The following is a 20,199-nucleotide window of genomic DNA, read 5'->3' on the forward strand; positions in this document are numbered from 1 at the left end:
TTGCACTCCCAACAGTGGTTGACACGTATCTGAGTGTCCACATTTTCCTACTTGTTCCCCTCCCATCTTGACGGCAACTACGCGGTTACCGTAGCCCCTATTTACCTCCTGGTCCCTTCCACCTCACCCCCACATGTTTATCAGCTTCGTCCTGATCCGCTTTGTCAAACAAACCCTAATTGACGGTCACCTTTGCCTAACTTCCCCCTTCTATTTTTTTCTTAGATATTATGTCGAACAAGTAGGGGAGTGGTGGATGTAGAAGAAACAATAATCGCGTGGAGGTGATGAGATTCGCGGAGTCCAAGGAAATGATGATAATTCCATGCAACAGAAAGTATGAATATTCGCCACAAGATGTGTACCTGCCCGCACTCATATATAATGAGTAAATGCCCTCTGTCCCCCTCTCCTCCCTCTCCCCCAACCCCCCCTTCCTCCCTCACATTAACATCATCATCATGTTCATGTACCCTTTAATGGCAAAATAAGAGTAAAAATTGAATAAAGAGAGAAAAATGTTATCTTTCTAAATAAAATAGTGAACAGGAGGATGGAAGAGAGATTTTGAGGACAGCAAAAGTGGTAAATGGGGTTGGTGGAAAAAGAGAAGGCACAATCAGTTAATTTAAATTACACTGAGGGCCCTGTAATGGTAGTAACTGCAGTCTGAGACGTCTGGATGAAGTGACCATGATTAAATCGGTACAACATCCAAACAGGGTCTCAGGAATTTTTCCCCACACAAAGACCCTTCCACGAAACTATAAATGATCGTAATCACACGATATCGGCACTCATTTTTCATGTATTTATTCAACTAAGCTTTTCCAGGAAATAAATTGCTCTAGTACGGCTTCTCTTTTTTTTTTTTTTTTTTTTGTCAAATAGTCGGCACCGTCTCCCCTTCGTAACGCCCACAACCTACAAGTTACAGCCAAAATTTATTTATTTTTAAATATGGAAATACCAAACGTGATTGATTTGATTGAAATAGAATTGTTGATACGGAAACACCTTATCAAGAATGCTTATGACGTGTTAGCGTGTGGGGCGTCGATGTATCATGAAAAATGAGGTTGATGGGGTGTGGAGGGTGTGGATTGGAGGAGGAGGTGGTGTCCCATTTTAACTTTTTCTTGTTTGGCTGGTTAGTTGACTTTGGAAAATTTCTTGTTTGACATGAAAGCCAAAAAGCAAGAAGTCCATGAGCCATGACAAGAGAGAGAGAGAAGGAGGGGTGGGGGTGAGGGGGGGGGGGGGCTAGAGTTTTGACTGGTTCTAGAGAGAGAAAGCGAGGGAATGTAGAGGGTGGTGGGGGTGGGGCTGGGTGGGGGTGAAGGTTCATTAACCTGCGCACCGTATTAATTCTGGAAACATCAGTGCCACCTACTCGCAGGTGTAGACTCTGCACACCCCAATTTAAACGTCCACCCCTCCTTCCAAGCGCGTGCCCGGCCTCTGGCCACTTTTTGCATCCCTTTCTCCTTTTTCTCCTCTTTTAGTAGGAAAGTATTTGAGATTTATGGACATTTTGTAACACTTTTTGATATACGTACATGGGTAGCATGATTAACACCTCACCTCTTATTAATTATTGTTTTCTCTTTCTCATATATGAAACTACATGATATGCTTCCTCTAACGGATTGGCTATAAAGTTGAAGAAACAAGACACAAAAAAAGAAAAAAAAGGGAAATGTAATTAAGGTAAAAATAAAAAATAAAAAAAGGTGGGGGGCATTGAGAGTTGGAATTGAAGGCAGAAAAGGTAGGTGTCCTACGAGGGGGCGAGTTGGATGGTGTAGATGCCATATTCCACACGACACTCAGTGGGAACGGGACCTTAACTATTGTCCACCCACAGACATAACCCCAGTAATTTTCCTCCGTTAGGTAAACTGGTCAATGCATATAACGTGTTTTCCGTTACATTCCAGCTCTGGGGATATAATTTTGTGTAACGCCGTCCCACCCTTGGACTTCCAAATCACCGTATACGGTAGGCCACCGAGTCCTACGACAGGGGGTATAGTGAGGTCACAAATGTCTTTTTGTTACGGTAAAAAGCGGGTAAAATCGTCCTTTGAGAGAAATGGGGCGCCTGAGTAGGGTACAGTGACTGTCCCTTTGTATCACAAAAGAAAAAAAATATTTCATGGGCTTTTGTGATCATGACGACGTTGGCGTATTACAAATTTAAGAGAGAGAGAGAGAGAATGGGGTCAAAGCAGCAGTTCTATCTGTAATGATTTCGGGAAGATCAGAAGCTCGTGATGAGAATTTTTCTTTGCAGGGTAGAACAGTAGCAGATTAGCAGACCCCTAAGGAATTTTCAGGCCCTTCAGCTTCGTCTCTTCCTTTTCTCGTGATCTCTTCCACAGCCCTCCTTTTCTTTCTCTCTCTCCATATATTGTTGCTTTAAACCTAGACATTTCCAACGGGATTGAAAGCCTTCAGCATATAACTCCTCAGAACCAATCTCAGCTGTCGACAAGCCTTTTGGATTTGCGGGGTGTTGTTAGCTGAGGAAGAAAGTTAGTATTGATAGCATACGGGAAGCAGAAAAGGGAAAAAAAAATGGGGAGCTGCGGTAGGAATGGAGCCGTAAGGCAGTATATCAGATCAAAGGTGCCGCGTTTGAGGTGGACTCCTGAGCTTCATCACTGTTTTGTTCATGCCATTGAGAGGCTTGGAGGTCAAGACAGTAAGTCAGCTGTTGTTTGCTTGTTTTTATTTTTTTTTGTTTTTTCTCGCCTGTTAGTGATGATGATCTTGTTATTCGTTCTTCTTCGTAGAGGCTACTCCTAAGCTGGTGCTTCAGTTAATGGATGTGAGAGGACTCACCATTTCACATGTGAAGAGTCATCTCCAGGTTGGCTCTTCTTCTTTTTCCCTTTTTAAATTTATTTTTTTAATCTCATCCATTTCCCTCGTCTCAACTCTAGACGACTTTTGGGTTTGGAAAATTTAAATATGATTCTTCTTTCTTTCTTTCTTGTTAATGATGATCTGTTTGGGGGTCTGTCTTTGTTCCAACCTGCAGATGTATAGAAGTATGAAGAGTGATATTGGCAGACAAGGTATCCAATGCTTCGTACCCTTCTTTTTTGTTTCATATATATGTACAAAAACATTATCCCCACAACAACTGTGTCTCCTCGTTTTTCATTTTTCATGTCACCCAACTTTTCCAAAGTTATGTATCTTTCATAATATATGATGTGCTTGTGCATGTTCAATAATGACTCACTTTCTACCTTGCTTTCCCTTATTGGCACTTGTCCAAGTTAAAAATCAAAGCAGATGAATTCACATCTTTACGTATCTTTTGGAAATGATTTGTCGCCTCACTTCATTTATGATGTGTAGCTTCTTTACAACAAGTTGATGCCAAAATTGAGGACAACAGAAGGAAACCACTATCCTTCTGGATCTTCTAATATTAGCATTTTTTATGAAACCCACAAACCCAATTTCAACAGGAGGCATACTTTTCACAATGCCTTTTTCATTTTCCAATTGAAATGCTATAGCGCCCTTTACTTCCTTTGTTTTTCCCTCTTGTCAAGGGACATGAACATACATGATGAAAAATCCTAACTTTTTGTTTTTCTCCATGGTTTTTTGTGTGTTCTCAAAATGACAGATAGGAGTTCCACCCAACAAAGAAAGCAATCTTTTGAGGATCATGATGGGTGTGTGGATGAAGAAACTGGCGATGTTGGTTTTCACCCACCTTTAAAATCCATTGAAGAATCGGATTCTCAGTTTATCTACAGTCCACTCCGTGCCAAAAGGTTAGCTTATATGTAGACTTAGCTGCTTATGGTTTCAGACTTCCAAATCTCAAGACAGTGATGATAGTCCAGTGAGAAACAAAAAGGGGCCTGCATTGCATTATCTTTTCATTCTTTAGACTTGCTTTTCAATAAATTTAAAATTCCTTTTGTATGATTTTCCTCAGAGCTCGAATCGAGACGATGAGTTCCATCTCAGAGAACCTGCAATGCAGCCAAAGAATATGTGAGACAGTCGCAACTCCGTACAGTTTTGATGATTATCTGGCTGAGAAAAGGGGAATAAAGGAGGGTGGTGGTTTCAGGTGGCAGACCCAGGCTCCCTCCCCAGCCTTCCCTCTGCCCCACGATCTTTACAACCTCAATCCTTTCGGATATGCTGCGGAAGAATCTGATTTCCTCAAGGTACACCAAAGCTTCTCTCTCTACAGTATATTACTATTTTTTACAAGCTTTTTCCCCCTTCTTCTAAAAAAAATAAAATCAGGGTGGAGTGCATTGCTGGATTTCTCTTTGATCTTTCAAGTTTCAACTCTTTCTCTCGTATTTTTGCTTTTCTAGACTTAAAAGTTGAATTTTCGACTCATGTCATGGAACACGGCCCTTCCCACAATGCCTTAAATCTGTGTCTGCGACCAATGCTCTTGTCACTTGTGAGCTTAGATTGTGTACTCCACGTTTCACATGTCAAGGAGGCAGTTGTTTTATTTATTGTTTGTTTGTTCGGTTGTTTTTTCTCCTCTCCTTTGTTTTTTTTTTTTGGCTTTTTTTTTCTCTTTTTTTTGTTCTTATTTTATTCTTAAAATTAAGGCAGCTTTGGAAGGGTGTTGTTTAGACTCATTTTCTCTATAAAAGATATGTTTTTGAATAATGGGGCCACACAAAAATATTTTTCCTAAATAAAATGTACTATGAAAATGCAGCTGAAGAGCACTTACTCTACCTTACATTCTACATCTCATGTAAACACACCGAAAGACCAGTTCCTTGGATTTCTATTTTAAGCATTTCTTTGGGTTCCACTAGAATCTATTTAAAATGGTACACATTGTGGCCGAGTCAATTTTTCACAAATGGTTGATCCTCTCTGGGGGGCAAATTGGTAATCCAATGAGAGCCCTTTAATGAGTTGGAGCAGACCAGTACTTGTGTGGAAGTCACAGTACTCTGCAGTGGTAGGGCCATTTGTCAGAAACTTAGGCTGCCCCAATTTGATTTTACAGTCCATTCTTTTCTTTTTCTTTTGTGTTTTTTTTTTTCTTTACCCAGAAATTTTCTGTTGATGAAAAATGATGTTAGGTTATAGAAGCTTCAAAGCAAATAAAGCTGTAATGCTTTTCTACCAGTATGGTAGAAAATTCAGCATTATTCTAGGCAGCAGGAATAACAAATTATGCGTACCGAGGCTGTACAGTATTCTTTGGTTTCATTTCCCAATTATATGAATTAGTTACTAGTATTCAAGCTGTGAGTTTTAGCCTGCAGGATGAAAAGAGTAATAGTTGAGATATGTGTAGACTAGTGCAAAAAAATTGATGTTGAGTGTGGAGGAGATATTCATCAGCTTAAAATCTTCATTGAATTTCTTTTAATTTTTGTTGCTCTTAATTGTGGGGGTAATGTATAAACCCTACCTACCATTTGTGTGATGATCATTTTTCAACAGAGTTGATACTTTCTACTAGTTCATATACAGTGGCAAAAACCAGTTTTCACCAAATTGTTCTTATTAGCAGATTGCCAAGCTAGAAGATCAAAAGCATGCTGCAGCCCAAATGAATAAAAATGAGGATAATGAAAGGAGACCAGCGGTTGGCGCGGAAGCTGGTGGTTGTGGGTTATCGTTGTCGCTCTCGTTGCATCATCCCTCCACACAGAGAAGTAATGCTTCTTCGACGAGCGAGATCAGTGAGGCCTTCTCATCATACCCTAGGTCTAACTTCAAAGACAGCTTTGGATCTTATTCAGAAGAACGCAGTATTAATTTAGACCTATCCATTGCTCTCTGTGGCATTTAATGTCACTGTAAATTTTCAATTCTAGTGAAATTCATCTTCCTCTTGATCTTTCCACATTCTTTTTCTTCTTTCATTTCTTTCTCTCGTTTTTTTTTTAAATCTTTGGCCATTGTTGTATGCTTTAGCTTTTGTAATCAATCTTCGGGTTTTGATGAAATATGACTTTGTGAGCCAGAATTTCTTACAGATCTTGATATCCATGTTATACATAGAAAGCTTCTAGCCAAGAACACTCTACTTTCATAGTCCATAGCCTCCTAGAGATGCATATTACAGTTTCTGACATGGCCTTTCACTGAGTCGTCTCTGGGAATTGTAAGACATGACAATATGCGATTCAAAGCCTTGGCATTATGTAGGACTGGCAATGGGAGTTTGAGAAAGTGTCCCAGAAAATTTCCATATCCAGCTAAATAGTTGAATGGAGAAATTGGTAAGGATAGAGAAATGATTCCAAAGTTCAAACAGGATGATTTGTCTTGGAGAGTAATCAATGCGAATGACCAGTGGTCGAAGAAAAAGTTAAAGTATCGTTTCCAAAATTCCTCTATTATCAAATTGAGTTTTGAAATTTGTTTTGCTTTGTTTATAGAGGGAAATACGACTTTTCTCCATTGAGAAGGCATACAACATTTGTAGTCAATGCAATGATAAAGCATGCTTCCAATTTCTTTTGAAGTCATACTACATTTTGAAACTCATAACTAAATAGTCATGAGTTTGAAGAACTAAATTCATATAATGAGATTTGAGTCACATGGAAAAGGAAACTTTTATAAAATCTACCATTTCTATTATCTTGCTATGAAATACATGTATTGAGTTTGGGAGTTAAAGTAAATTTTGTTTTCTTTAATGCATAATTATTCTTAGATTCTTTTCTCCAAACATCACAAGATGTAAGAACTAATAGAATGATAAGGGAAATAGAATCCTTTGTATTCATGCGTAAGGTTAGGTGAAACAAATCCAACATTCCCATGCTGCCTTTTTATATTAAAAAAAGAAAAAAAAGGTAAAAATTTAAGAGAGATCAAAACTATGCAACTTATTGGACTCGACCACATAAGTGATTCAATCTAATCATCCATTGCTAGTTCTATTTCTATAAGTTAAAGAACTCTAACTCTATAAGTGACATAGCTCGTTACCGTTCGTGCCCTTTATACACAAGGGCCACTCACTCGCTAGCTTAGGAATATTTATAACTCTATTGTTAGCCTAACCAAGGGAGGACCCTTGGACCCCCTAGCAACAAACCTAATTTACCAACCAAAGAAGGCCCTCCATCGGGGAGATGCCCATCTCCTAGACCCCCTCATCATAGGGGAGTGCCCGTAGACCCCCCTTTTCCCATCCCGATCTCAGTTACTCGATTGGAATTCGGGCTTGCTTGCTACTAAGATTTCAGTGAACTTTCAAAGTAGGAAAAACATGATTGGACGTAATTTCTAAACATCTTTCTCAAAAACATTATTATTGACTATGCATAATTATTTGATATAACTATTACAAATATATTTTTATATTTTCATTTTTTTACAAAATAGAATGAATGAATAAAAGAAAAAATAACGATTAAATAAATGATTTTGATTTTTCAAATCAACATGAGTGACAAAATAAGTAAAATGAGCCATTTCTAAGAGCTTTATATTCTTCCTCTCAAGTACTCTATTTTTCAGGAGATCTTAAGAGTAAAAAAAATTCATGATCAAGTCCTTCGACTCTCACTAAGTCATTTGAATTAAACCTATCAAATTATCGCTCCTTATCACTCATAATCCTAATAATTGAATGCACTTTCTCGTAGTGAACTCTAATGCAAATGATTTTAAAGTCATCAAGTGCTTCATACTTCTCTATAAGAAATGTAATGTATCTAGATAAGTTACCAATCATGACTAGGATATATATGTACCTTTTTCTTGTAATGCTCTTAATTCCCATTGAACCTATACGGTCCATGTGTGGCAAATCAGAGGTTTAGAGGTATAAGCCTCATCTAATCTTCTTACATACTCCTCTTCTCATTGAAAATTAAATTACAATTTCACATTAATGATTTTTTTATGCAAAATTGTCAATCTAACTATTTCATTAACAGGTGTAATATATTTATAAATTTAATCAAATACCTAATCCATATAATATATTAAATTTCGAACAATTTGTAAAACATTCATACTAAAAAGCCCTATAGAAAAATTATTTTTCGTTTGTATCAAATAAATGTTCATTGAATATGGGAGATGTTTTTTCAATTCATACCTTCTAAATGCAATGATCATTACTTTGCATTGACTTTTCGTTCCCCAACCATAATAGTCATTATTCTGCGTTAGCTTTTCAAATAATATTTTACGCCCAAAAACAAACTCTAAAAAAATATTATTATCTATAAGCCTAAAAAACCATTAAAATGCATAATCATACCTTTTCAGCCCATGCTTTTCTTTATTCCGTTATACCTTTTCAATTAACACCTATCAAAAGAAAAAAATAAAATTTCAGTAATTAAGCCCCTCAAACTTAAGACACTTATCCAAAAAAAAAAAAATTACAAAAATCTTTAATAATTAAGAATTGTATAACCTTAACCTCTTTATATATATATATTTGGAATCACAAAATTAAAAATCCTTATCCCAAAATATTCTTTATAATTAAGATTAAGAATTTTATGACTTGCATGCATTATTTATTTGTCCCTCATTCAAGTTATTTGTTTTCCTCTTATGAAGGTATTAAGGATTTTTAATTCTTTGTTTTCCTCTTATGAAGATGTTGATACTTGATACTCATTTTTCGTTACAGCTGTGATTTTTCTCTATGACTACTATAGTCTTTGTTCTATCCCCCGATATTGGATGACATTGATCGACATCGTTTGAGTCTTTCTTCGACACTCAATACTCTTTGTGAAGCGCGCACTAAGTGCATTGAGTTTTAATTGGATTGATGTTGTGAAAGACTTAAAAATTGCATCATATTCATTCTTAGGTAGGGATGACAACAAGACGGGTTTGAGACAATTCACCCATATCCCAATTCCGTTTTGTTTATTTATATATATTCTCATCCCTACCTCTAAAAAAATTAAATGGGGTAGGATGTGACAAGGTGAGTATAGGAAATTCTTACTTGTCCTATTTGTCCTATTTAAAATTTTCAACAATTTTCAATTTTAAATTTTTAAAATTTTAAATTTTATTAAAATAAATATAATTTATAAATAAAAGATAATGATAAATATTTATAATTTATTTTTATAAAAAGTAATGTTTTATTTAGGCTTAAAAAGTTGAAAAATGAAAAAATAAATTAACTAAAATAACTTTTTATTTAAAATTATATATAATCATAACGAGATGAGGCAAGACAAAGTCATACTCAAACTTGTCATAACCTCGTTTAAGATTTTTAAAACCCTTCTAAACTCATCTCAAACTCTTCTTATTAGGGGTGAAGCGGGAGGGATACTCGAGAAAACTCATCCTATTGTAATCCTTATTCTAAGACTGTATTGGATTTCATTTTTATCACATTAATATTATGGAAGGATTAAAGATTGTATTGTATTCATTATTAGAAATGTATTGATTTTGGAATTCACATTATTTAATAAATAAATAATTTTAAAATTTATTCTTAAAGATTTATTGGCAATCATTTTTACTTTTATTTAATTATAACAAGGATGCAAGAAAAAAAACACTAAAAGTTATTTATGTCATTTTATATATTTATGTATTATTTTAATTAATTTTAAAATATCTAAAAATCATTTACTTTAAATAATTTTTAAACAAACTATCCTTTGTAATAATGAATATATAAAAACTTTCAAATTTAATTTAAATCATTTCATAATCACAATATCTTCAAAGAGTTACAAATTATTAAAAAATTAAGTCATGATTGCATGAGCTATTTTCTATTTTCATGTTAAAAAAAATTAGAAATTGATATTTTTCTATTTTATTTTCTAGAACAACCGGGTTCAAAAAATGGAAAAAAAAAAAAAAAAAAAAAACAAATCACTTTAATATTTTCAAATTTTTCTAAAATAAAAAAAAATTATATTAAAATAATGGAATTGATTAATCATAAATATATTGGAATATTTTATTTAAGTGTTAAAAAAAATCAATAAAAGCAATAAAATATTATAAGGAATATATATATAATTTTCAAACATTACAATATTGATATTCTACATCTCTAAAATTACTATAAATATTATTTATTGATAAATATCATATGCTTAATTGAATTGTTAATATATTGTCATTTTATACATTATTTAAATTAATTTAAATTATTTATAAATTGTTTAAAGGAAATAATCTATTTCAAATTACTCTTTTTTAATAATGAATAAAACTAATGTTTGATTAATTTTAATTTTGATGATAACAAAATAAAGTTTGGAACTAATAATTTAAAGTGTCTTAAAGGCAAGATAATTTTCAAAGCGACAATCACAAAAATAAATCAAATCAAAAGATAATTATAAAATTATGGTTATGATTGTTATGCAAGAATCAAAGAAACCCTAACATCAAACTTACATTTCATCTTAGTGCACAATTTAACCCTAGTTTGCCTATATTCCACTGTGTCAAATTGTAAACTAAATGTTTTATTCTTATCAAAGCTTTTCTTGTATACCTCATGAATGAACTTAAATATGTGACATTACTTGAGAGAAAAATCTAAGTATGAGGTATTGTTTAAGGTTTGCTAAGTACAAAGTATCACTTAAACATCTTGAGGAAATTTGTAAGTATCAATTAGAATCAATTATTCTAAGTGTAAAGGTTGAAAGCTTGGTTTGGAAGTTTTGATATAGTCGAACATTAAGTATGAGATTGAAAGTAGAGGAAAATAGATGTAAGTCAGGATCATACTGAACCACTATAAATCTTCCGTTTGTATTTCTTTCTTTCCTACTCTAATTATTTGCAATTGCTCATATAATGATTTTTATCATATTATTATTTATATTATCACATGCATTTTATGATTATTAAATTTGTAAAAAGTTATCATCACCCTATTCATATCCTCCCTCCTTACTCCATCTATAAGGATAGATAGAATCCCCTTTTTATGGTGATTACCTTAAGTTGGTATAACTAGAAATAAAGATCATTATATGCATAATATTAAAAATAGAGATTAAATAATAAAAATAAATATTAAATTATAAAAACAACATCATCCACATAAAATTTTATTTAGTGTGCATATATTGAATTATAAGATTATTAATAAAGGAACACAAATAAAAATCATTATTTAGTTAGTGATATTCAACTTGACATTAAAGTTGATATTTTACACATTTTTGAAAAACACATTGCATAGTCTAAAAAATCATTAAAGAAGATATAATGATTCTTAAAACATCGCTACCAAGGTCAGTGAGCTCATAATTACTTTCGTTAACTTTACCAAAATAGTAGTTAGAAAATAATAATAATAATAATAATAATAATAATAATAAAAGGAATTTGAATCTCTTTCCTTCAACTTTACTTACACACTAGCTAAAAGAACTTATAAATAAATAAATAAAAACTGATTTTGAAGGATCCAGAATCACTTCCAAACAGGGCTTTCTTTGACACAGAATGGCTTCAAACATTATTCAAGACATGATTTTCTGGTATCAATGATCCAGAGGCTAACCGAAGCTTCTTCCAATGCAAGAATTCTATTGTCTCTTCTTTGGACAACTGTAGCTGTATGAAAAATTCCACTACTTCAATCAACTGTCCAGGAAGAATCCAAAATGGATTGGCTTCAAGGGCAGGTTAGCTCACTATTGCAGTAACGTCTACGAAATCTCCCTCTAATAGCAGCAAGTTTTACTGCTCAATATATCTCCGGCATGATGAACCTAAATCCAGTATCAGTAGCTTTATGTTTTTCCAGACTCGATTAAAGTTAACACCAATAGAGGAGGCAGGAAGCACCATGTTTCCAAGTGATTAACATGGATGATGGTCGGCGGCCAATCTGGTTGATTAGCCATGCCTTTAATTCAGCAAATAAAAGTTAGGCTTCTCAATAATTTCTCGTTAGATGTTCCCTTCTAACCCAATATAACAATCATTGGACTTGAGCTTGATGAAAGCCATCAAACTTCGAATTCTCTGATGGACAAGTATCACTCTTGGGCAAGCTCAAATATTGAAAAGTCCTGCCCAAACTGAAAATCAGCTTTTACCAGAGCACCAATACTGTTTTGAGCATTTTTATACCATGCTGAATTATTGCCTTCCAGATTAGCTTCTGCAAAAACCCGATTAGGTAGGTTCGTGTCGTGGTGTGGAGAAATCAAGGGGGGTACCCTGGCCTGAAAGGTGCTGCTCAAATGGTTGCATGCCAGGCCAAAATGCTAAGTCAGCAAATATCAGAAGAAGCAGACTACCTACCTAGCTCAAGGCCCTACGAACCATTTTTTGCTTCCCCTCATTTGTCTCAACCCTTTTGTCTTTTACTTCCTGTAATGGGAATATCAAGTCATTAGAGATAGTAGGGCATGGGAAGATAGTATATTTTCCTCTTTGTCATGCGAGCAAGACCACTAACATTTAGTACAATCAAATAGTGACGATGAACATGGTAAAGCATTCCAAATCAAGAGAAATAAAACACCCAGCCAATAAACCATGTGGTCCTCCTCCCTATCTTATTAACAGAAAAAAAAAAAATAGCATCTGCTGATGCAGCAATCATCGCATTGACCTGATCATACCTCCCATTATTAGCTTAGCTGTTCCATTTTGCATGGGCATTTCCTTTTGAAAATCAAGAAGGAAACCAGAGGTCATAGAATGGAGGTAGTTTCTTGAAATACAGGAACTATTTAACTCTTTCTATTCCCCACTTTGGTGTCAGAAAGCAGTGCCTTAATGCAGAGACGTGGCTTAGTAGTAATAAGATTTTGGGGAAGAACTGAGACAGCTACCACCATCGACCCATTTGGTACCCGAGAAAGCGGTAGCAACTCAACAAGTACAGAAAGCTGATGAGTTTATTACAATAGGTCAGCAGAAGTAATACTGTGACTAGATAAAGAAAATAGATATTCACATTTTGCAGAAAAATTTGAGTGCTATGTACCTCTGGAGATCTGAGGTCCACCACTGAGTCTGATACAGCACCTTTAACTGCAGCAGCCACAACACTGAAGCACTTTTTGCGGTCTAATAAAGCATGTGAATTACAATCTCTTGGAGTACTCTTTGGAATCTTCATCTCCGTCTCCTCAATCCCTCTTCTGTTGTACCCTACTGCAAACTGCAAAGCCAGACAAGAATTCTATTCTAGTGTATCCCAAATACCAACGTCCACTAGAACACCAATTTGTAAAACCAAAGGAAAAAAGCTGGTTCAGATGTCACTTGCCATCAACTAGTCCCCATATTGATTTTTAAAAAAAAAGTGTTGTAGCCATTGCCAGAAGCAACAGGTGGGCAAGACATCAAGAGTCAGTAAATACTGCAGGATGATTGAGTTGCTTACCAAGTAAAAAGAATTTTAAGTGGGCACTCAACTTTTGCTTAATAGTTGTTTCCATATATATTACAATTTGTCTCAACTCTACATGTTCTTGATGCCCCCTATTTCCCTATAAATTGCTACGATAAAGTGCAAAACATGTTGACAAAATGATCATCAAGATCCAAGAAAAAAGCGTATATGGTGGCATGTTGCAAGCAAATTTAAAAGAAAGAATTGACAGTTTCTTCGACTCCTATGCCAACCAAACTCCATGTCATCTGCAATCTTTTACACCATTGTGTATTTCATACATAAATAATAAACAACCAGTGAAAACAATACAGAAAACTAGTACCTTAATAGGTTGTGCAAATTTGTTCTGTTCATTGTTCACAAACCGAACAACAAGCTTTGTAACAACTTCATGTAGTTCCTTCTCATCTAATCTACAAGTAGCTTGGATAGGGAAAATGCGATGGCACCAACTACACCCACAAAATGACGTACTCGTATTTTAATAAGAATGGAAAAGAACAAAGCATTAAACTATAACTTGATGCAAAAACCAAATTTAACATATAACATAACATCAGAATAAAAATATATATATATCAATTATAAATAAAAAGAAAATTTCAGGGAAAAGCAGGAGAAAAAGGCCAAAATGCAACAAAGTTACACATAGAGATAATACAAAGGTAAAAAGGGGAACACAAGAAGGAGGGATATGGTCTAGCAAGAATATATCTATCCACATTACCCTTCTATTGTGTGCCTGTATTCATGTGTGTGTGAGTGAGAGAGAGAGAGAGAGAAAGAGAGAGAGAGAGAGAGAGAGAGAGGAGAGAGAGGAGAGGGGGGGTGGGGGTGGGGGTGGTTGGTTGTTTAAAATGCAACAAAGTTATGCACAAAGATGATACAAAGTGGAAAAGTGAACACATCAAGGAGGGATATGGTCTGCCAAAAATATGTCCACAGCAGTATGTCACGGACTTAGGCCTTTCCTAAGCTCATGTGCAACACTTAGACAACTCACCCCACTTGAAAGTTTGCTAAGTCAACCTTCTCCTTGATGCTTAGTTCGCTAGGCTAAGATGCGCAAGATTTGGAAGCTAAGAGAACTGTAGGTAACACTTAAAGAATAGAAAGCTTTTATTGCTCAAAGGAAGCTTTACAAGTGCTTGGAAGCTCACTTGCTTGATCGGTTAGGTTCTTGGGTGGTTTTTGGTGGTGCCTTGGCCAAATGAGGCCCTCACCTATTTATAGGCACCAATGGAACTCTTTGGAACCCACAAAGGTTCCCTACTATCTTGAAATTATGTAGAAACAAAAGCTATGTACAAGTACTTACAAGACATGTTGGAAGTTTCTAGAACATCCCACAGGCTTCCCTTGTCTTCCACCGTTGATGTAGAGAAGTGTAGATGTCTCTAGCCTTTTCTAGAACCTTCTACAGTCTTCCCACCAATGGCTAAGTGTAGGTGGTTCTAGGAGTCACCAGAAGCTTCTTGCCCTCTATATAAGCCCTATGGGGAGGAGGGTCATTTGAAGCATCATGTGGCAAGTAGCTTTGTATCTACCTAAAGGATCTGCATCATGAGTGGCCATCTATCGATCTACAATATCATATCTCATAGTAAATACACAAATATCTATCAGAACCTTCAATATCCCTTTTAAACCAAAGGGATCACATTCCAGCAATAGACTTTTATAGGAAGACTCCGAGGATGCTCCCTAACACCCAAAAGGGGACCAAGGAACACCACTTGGACGGATATCCCCATGAAAATCAATATAGACACAGTAAAGCAATAATATACTTCCTTATTTTGCATATTGCCCCAATGGCCATTTCCCCAAATTTCCAGGGAGCCTTCCTGAAGAGGAATAAAATATTTATACATGAATGACAATAAACTGCATATTTTCAATCACCAACAATATGAGAGAGGAGGCGATTTTAGAGCTCTTCAGGTGATAGTGGCCTAAAATGAAGCCACAAAGGAACTCTTCAATCATAAGGTGGAGAAGAAAGCCATGGACTTGACTCTCTCCCATAAGGACTCAACCATCTGGAAACATCTTCAAAAATGAAACCAGTTGTATTGAAAGCAGTGCCAAAAATGGTAGTTTTGTTCTGGTTTCCCACTGGAGCAGAATATTCAAGGCAAAACAAAATCAACAACTATGGTTGGTAATCTCCTCCCCTTCTATTACCCTCTTATCCAAATAAATAAGTGAAGAAACCAATACCTATGCACAATATATGAATGTTGTGCATGTCTTGTTTACTATTAAAGGAAAAGCATAAAGGAAAGTAAAAAGGAGGAATTATTTGGTTCATCTAAATCTGCTTGCTATATATATTAGGATGATTATTCATATAGACAAATTCCATCAGGAAGATGAAGAAGTAAATATATTGAATACAATATATCACTCCAACGGCTTTCAAACGATAACACTTGAGAGCTGAGCAAGTAACTCACAGTGGTGGCTTTACACTTCCAGATTCCAGAGATCGAATGATTTGTGATACAACATCAACGGTATCAACAGAATTGTTTCTAGGAAAGGCAAAGAGAAGCAAGCCACTCCTTGTCAGCTTAACAAGTGAAAGAACATGACCATTTTCTACAATTGCATCTGTATTAGCAGAGGAGACTCCGGCATCTTTTGAAAGTTCACCTACTTGCACAAGGCATAAGTCAGCTATATCTAAAAAAATGTAGAAACCATAGGTAGAAAAGTCCTAATTGAAAACCCAAAAAGAAAGGTCATATTGTTCATAAAATTACCACCATCTTCCCCACAATTATTGCTAGCAGTCTTGTTTTCAGCACTGTTGACACATTCCTCATCTATTTCCTCTGTGCATATTTTCCTTCTCTTGGTAGTTGCATTCGCATCAGAGCTTTCCAAACTTTCAGAGCTGCAACTACTGAAAGACCCAACATACTGCAAGAAATTTCAAATGACTGTGAACAGTAGCTTCACATAAAGAACATTCATCATAACTTGGAAAAGAGAAAACAAATATAGTAGCAGTTCATGACTATCTTTAATAAAGAGAACGAGCAACATACTCTGAACCTTCTCCAGAGATAACCAAAAATTTTTTGAAGGCAATTGTAGATGAGCATGTGTAACAAAAACAATTTTTTCTTCAGAGAGAAACTATTTGGTGAAATAAGCACATCAAGACAACAATACAAACAGTCAATTAGTTGTTAAAAATATCATTGATCAACAATAGATTTTTAGCTAAGATATTTTATTTCCATGCATTTTTTACCAAGAAAAAGCAAACCTTTCTGCGTCAATGAAAGTTAAACTTTATCATATAGCATGACACATGAAAGAATTTTTATTCTTGTTTTCTTGAAAACTGTTGCTTGTTTTATGTGAATTCATACAAGAGTGGACTCACCCCATGAGGAATTTTGCCATCCAGCAACAGCAACAAGACGAAGACAACATGGGAGCATGCAGTTTGGAGAACAGACTTAAATTGAAGGTTGTTATAAAGAAATATGAGGTCTCAAGACTGGACGAAGGGAAATTCAGGTGTTGGAAAAAAAAATGTCGACATCCCAGTACATACTAAAGGTCCAGATGAATGGTGTAGGCTTCCAAATACAAGCATTTTTTTAAAACAAAATCTAAAGTTTGGAATCCCCAATGAAGGGTCCTCACTCTAATTTCGGCAAAATTATATGGAAGAAAAATACAACCAAAAGATTAACTAGGATAAAATAAAAAAATAAAAAAAAAAGTGTCATGCAGCAAAACTTCTCTCTATTCCTTACATGCAAAGCCTCTTCACAATAACCCATTCTCACTAGAAGGGAATTACTGTTAATGATAATGAACAAGCAATTCAGCCATACTAATCTAAGACTAGAATCAACTAATTCCCCTTCCATTAGGGCTGATTCCATATCAGTCCCATACAACTAATGTGTAAGGCCACCTTTACAAGGCAATGAAGCCATTTTTTGAAAATGAAATATTTTCATAATTATATTTTGGTCCTAAAACAGGATCCCTTCATCAAAATGCATTCCAAAGAAGGATACAATTCAGCTCTAAGAAATGAGAGATGGCATGACAAAAATGCAAAATGGGTAAAGATCCTTAAGGACAACCTTTTCAAGGATGGGCATGGCTTCTTTTGTGGCACTTTTCTCCCTCTCTGGAAAGAAAAAGAACTTCAATGCTCCATTTCCAACATAAGTAAAAAAGACTACATATACATATGTCAGGTTAGGATGAAGTAAGAAATCATTTTACATAGGATGCAGATTTTTGAAGAAGTTTGCTAGCCAATCATATTTAGCACATACAGATTCTTTCAAATAAACTCGAAAGGAAAAAAAAAAGGTAAGACAATGAAACAGAAAAATGGAGAGAGAGATATAAATGAAAAAACAACTAGGTCAACAATAAGCATAGCAATATGATTGGTATACCACAAAAGAAATCGAGGTCTAGTTGTAGCAAAGTTGGAGTTTTGGTTGTTTATTAGTTGATACCATAAGGGTAATCAAACTAATGTCCAATCAAAACAAGCATCCCATAGAATTCTGAAACCTCAATAACTGTTTTCAAAGTTCTCATGGTAGCCAGTAGAGGTTAATCAGCCGTTCTAACTGATGGGTGTAGTAAAAATTTGCCATCAAGAGAGGCCTGGATTGGGGTTTGCCAGAAATCCCGCAGCAAGTTAAACTGCTTAAAAGATGCTTCTGAAAATGATGTCATTTTGGCAAAATTTATCAAGAAATTTTGAACTTTTTCATATTCTTTATTTAATATGATTCTTTGGAGATTTAGGTTAAAACTATGCCAATGTAATTTCGTTTTTGTTTCATTTTTTTCTTCTATATTTTAAAATCTACCATATCATTGGTCCTTCAGATGCAAATTGACACAAAAAAAATTGAAGGAAAAAAATACAACTAACAAGAAATGGGGATGAAATGATAAGAAAATAAAGAGATTGGTAATGGAAAGGAGATCTGACTGATGGTGCAGGTGACGAGGAATCCGGAATGAGAGTGATCGAGCAGCGAAGAGGGTGCGTTGTAGTCAAAGCGAGGTATGCTTATAACAGCAGAGTGCTGTTCCCATGGCTTCATCCCCTCCTCTCTCTCCTCTTCACTCATCGCTTTCTTCTTCTGCAAAAAACCCTAAAATTCCACTCCAAAACCTCCACTCAGGCGCACACCACTTCAATTAATTTTCCCTTTCAGGTTTTTCAGAAAAGCAACAGGGTTTGAAGTTGTATCGCTTAGAGATTAGAGAGCTCGATTGGATTGGGCCTGGGGCCCAAGACCAAGGTCATGGGAGGAAATTGGGAAAATTATCATAATGTCCTCAAGTCCCCTCAAGGGATATTTTTTTCACTTTTTAAGTCAACTATATCTCTATTTGATCCTTTTTTTTATATAAAAAATTATTATATATAAACTATCCAATATGTGTATTATAATATAATAATTTTACAAAATACAACTTATCAAATAATATTATTATTAATACTAATATATAATATAGTATGGTAATTTTACAAATTATTGTTTTATTCCTATTATTAAAAAAAACAAAGTCATTATATTTTTTATTTATAGACTTAATAATAATTTTGAATTATTTTACTTCACAATACAACTATTAAAAAATATTCTAATAATAATAAAAAAAGAAATTAGTATTAATAATTGTTAAAAAGAAAAATTAAGTTATAAGTGATAATGCATTGTATTTTTAATGTACTTGTATTGTGAGCTTAATGCTAGATGTCATACCTACATCTTACTTAATATTAAGAACTTAAAACATTATGTTTTGCTTGAAAGAAATTAATTTGCTTAGTAAGAAAATTCTTAAAGATGTTAGTGTAGAGGAGGAATATAGGAGTTATTCTAAACCAATTTGGATCCATAAATTTTTGTTATTAAATGGGCCAGTTTTTAAGTTCTAAATGATTTTTAAAATTAAAAATTTGTTAATAAATCTAACCCATTAAATATTACTAAATTAAAGTTTATTTTGTTAGGGTATTTAGTTAAGTTGACAAATGTGTTTCATTCATCCTATATTAGGACTCTACATACTTTCTTGCTACTTACACTATTTTTGAAGACTCAAGACTATGGTTTTATTTATTTAGGGATAGTATAGGTAAGAATGATTGAGGTAATTGAGGAATAAAGATGTAATTGTGCCATGTAGTGGACTAATATGAAAATTGAGTTGAAAAAAATGAAATTTAATTAAGAACAGTTGATCTCCCTCAAGGGTTGCTATAGCACTCTTAAAGGTCGCTCAAGTGCCCTCAAGGCTCTCTCAAGCGCTCTCAATGCTTAAGCACCCTTGAATGACTCTCAAGTGTTTCCTACACTCATGCACCCTTAATGACACTCAAGCATTCGAACCTAAATCCATTAGATTTCAACTATTTTCCAAAATTCATTAAGTTTCTTAAATCAATTTTAGAAATTAAGATTTTTAAATTATGTCTAAGGTGGTATTTGTTTTTTTGGTTAAATAGAAAAAATCAAAATATTTTATTTTTTCTTTTATTTAGTTAAAAGTAACTTACTGATATTAACTAATATAATTATAATAAACTTGTTATCAATAAATTCAATTTAGTTATATTTGATGATACCAGCATGTTACTTTTAGTTGAATAAAAAAAGTCAAATATTTTAATTTTTTTTATTTAATTAAAAAAACAAACACCATACAAATCCATTATGGTTTAATTGATATAAATGCGTACCTCTTAAGAGAGTTTTTCTTCTTCCATGCATCATAAGTATAACTTATTTTTCTTTATGCATAATTCAATGCTC

The 20,199-nt window shown here is 34.3% G+C and overlaps 2 protein-coding genes across 4 annotated transcripts; one reads left to right on the plus strand and one right to left on the minus strand.

The window, feature by feature from the left end:
- The first annotated feature begins 2,133 nt into the window (after positions 1-2,133).
- LOC117934393 (myb family transcription factor APL) lies at positions 2,134-6,004 on the plus strand. The gene is made up of 6 exons (XM_034856091.1): positions 2,134-2,707; positions 2,799-2,875; positions 3,047-3,083; positions 3,650-3,800; positions 3,968-4,205; positions 5,537-6,004. Exons 1-6 carry the CDS (start codon positions 2,581-2,583, stop codon positions 5,816-5,818), a joined length of 912 nt encoding a protein of 303 aa, XP_034711982.1. The 5' UTR covers positions 2,134-2,580; the 3' UTR covers positions 5,819-6,004.
- A 5,366-nt stretch (positions 6,005-11,370) lies between these two features.
- LOC117919557 lies at positions 11,371-18,607 on the minus strand. 3 transcript variants are annotated; one of them, XM_034836733.1, is made up of 9 exons: positions 18,363-18,607; positions 17,488-17,534; positions 16,138-16,297; positions 15,829-16,027; positions 13,692-13,821; positions 12,956-13,132; positions 12,704-12,857; positions 12,265-12,333; positions 11,371-12,185 (listed from the first exon to the last, which is right to left on the minus strand). In XM_034836733.1, exons 1-8 carry the CDS (start codon positions 18,502-18,504, stop codon positions 12,311-12,313), a joined length of 1,032 nt encoding a protein of 343 aa, XP_034692624.1. In that variant the 5' UTR covers positions 18,505-18,607; the 3' UTR covers positions 11,371-12,185; positions 12,265-12,310. The 3 variants fall into 3 exon arrangements, 2 of the variants coding, with proteins under 2 accessions (XP_034692624.1, XP_034692614.1); XR_004652097.1 differs by having other exon boundaries at positions 11,371-12,333; positions 12,588-12,857; XM_034836723.1 differs by having other exon boundaries at positions 11,371-12,333.
- Positions 18,608-20,199: the final 1,592 nt, after the last annotated feature.

The sequence above is a fragment of the Vitis riparia genome, chromosome 1 (genome assembly GCF_004353265.1).
Source record: "Vitis riparia cultivar Riparia Gloire de Montpellier isolate 1030 chromosome 1, EGFV_Vit.rip_1.0, whole genome shotgun sequence".
Classification (NCBI taxonomy): Eukaryota; Viridiplantae; Streptophyta; class Magnoliopsida; order Vitales; family Vitaceae; genus Vitis; species Vitis riparia.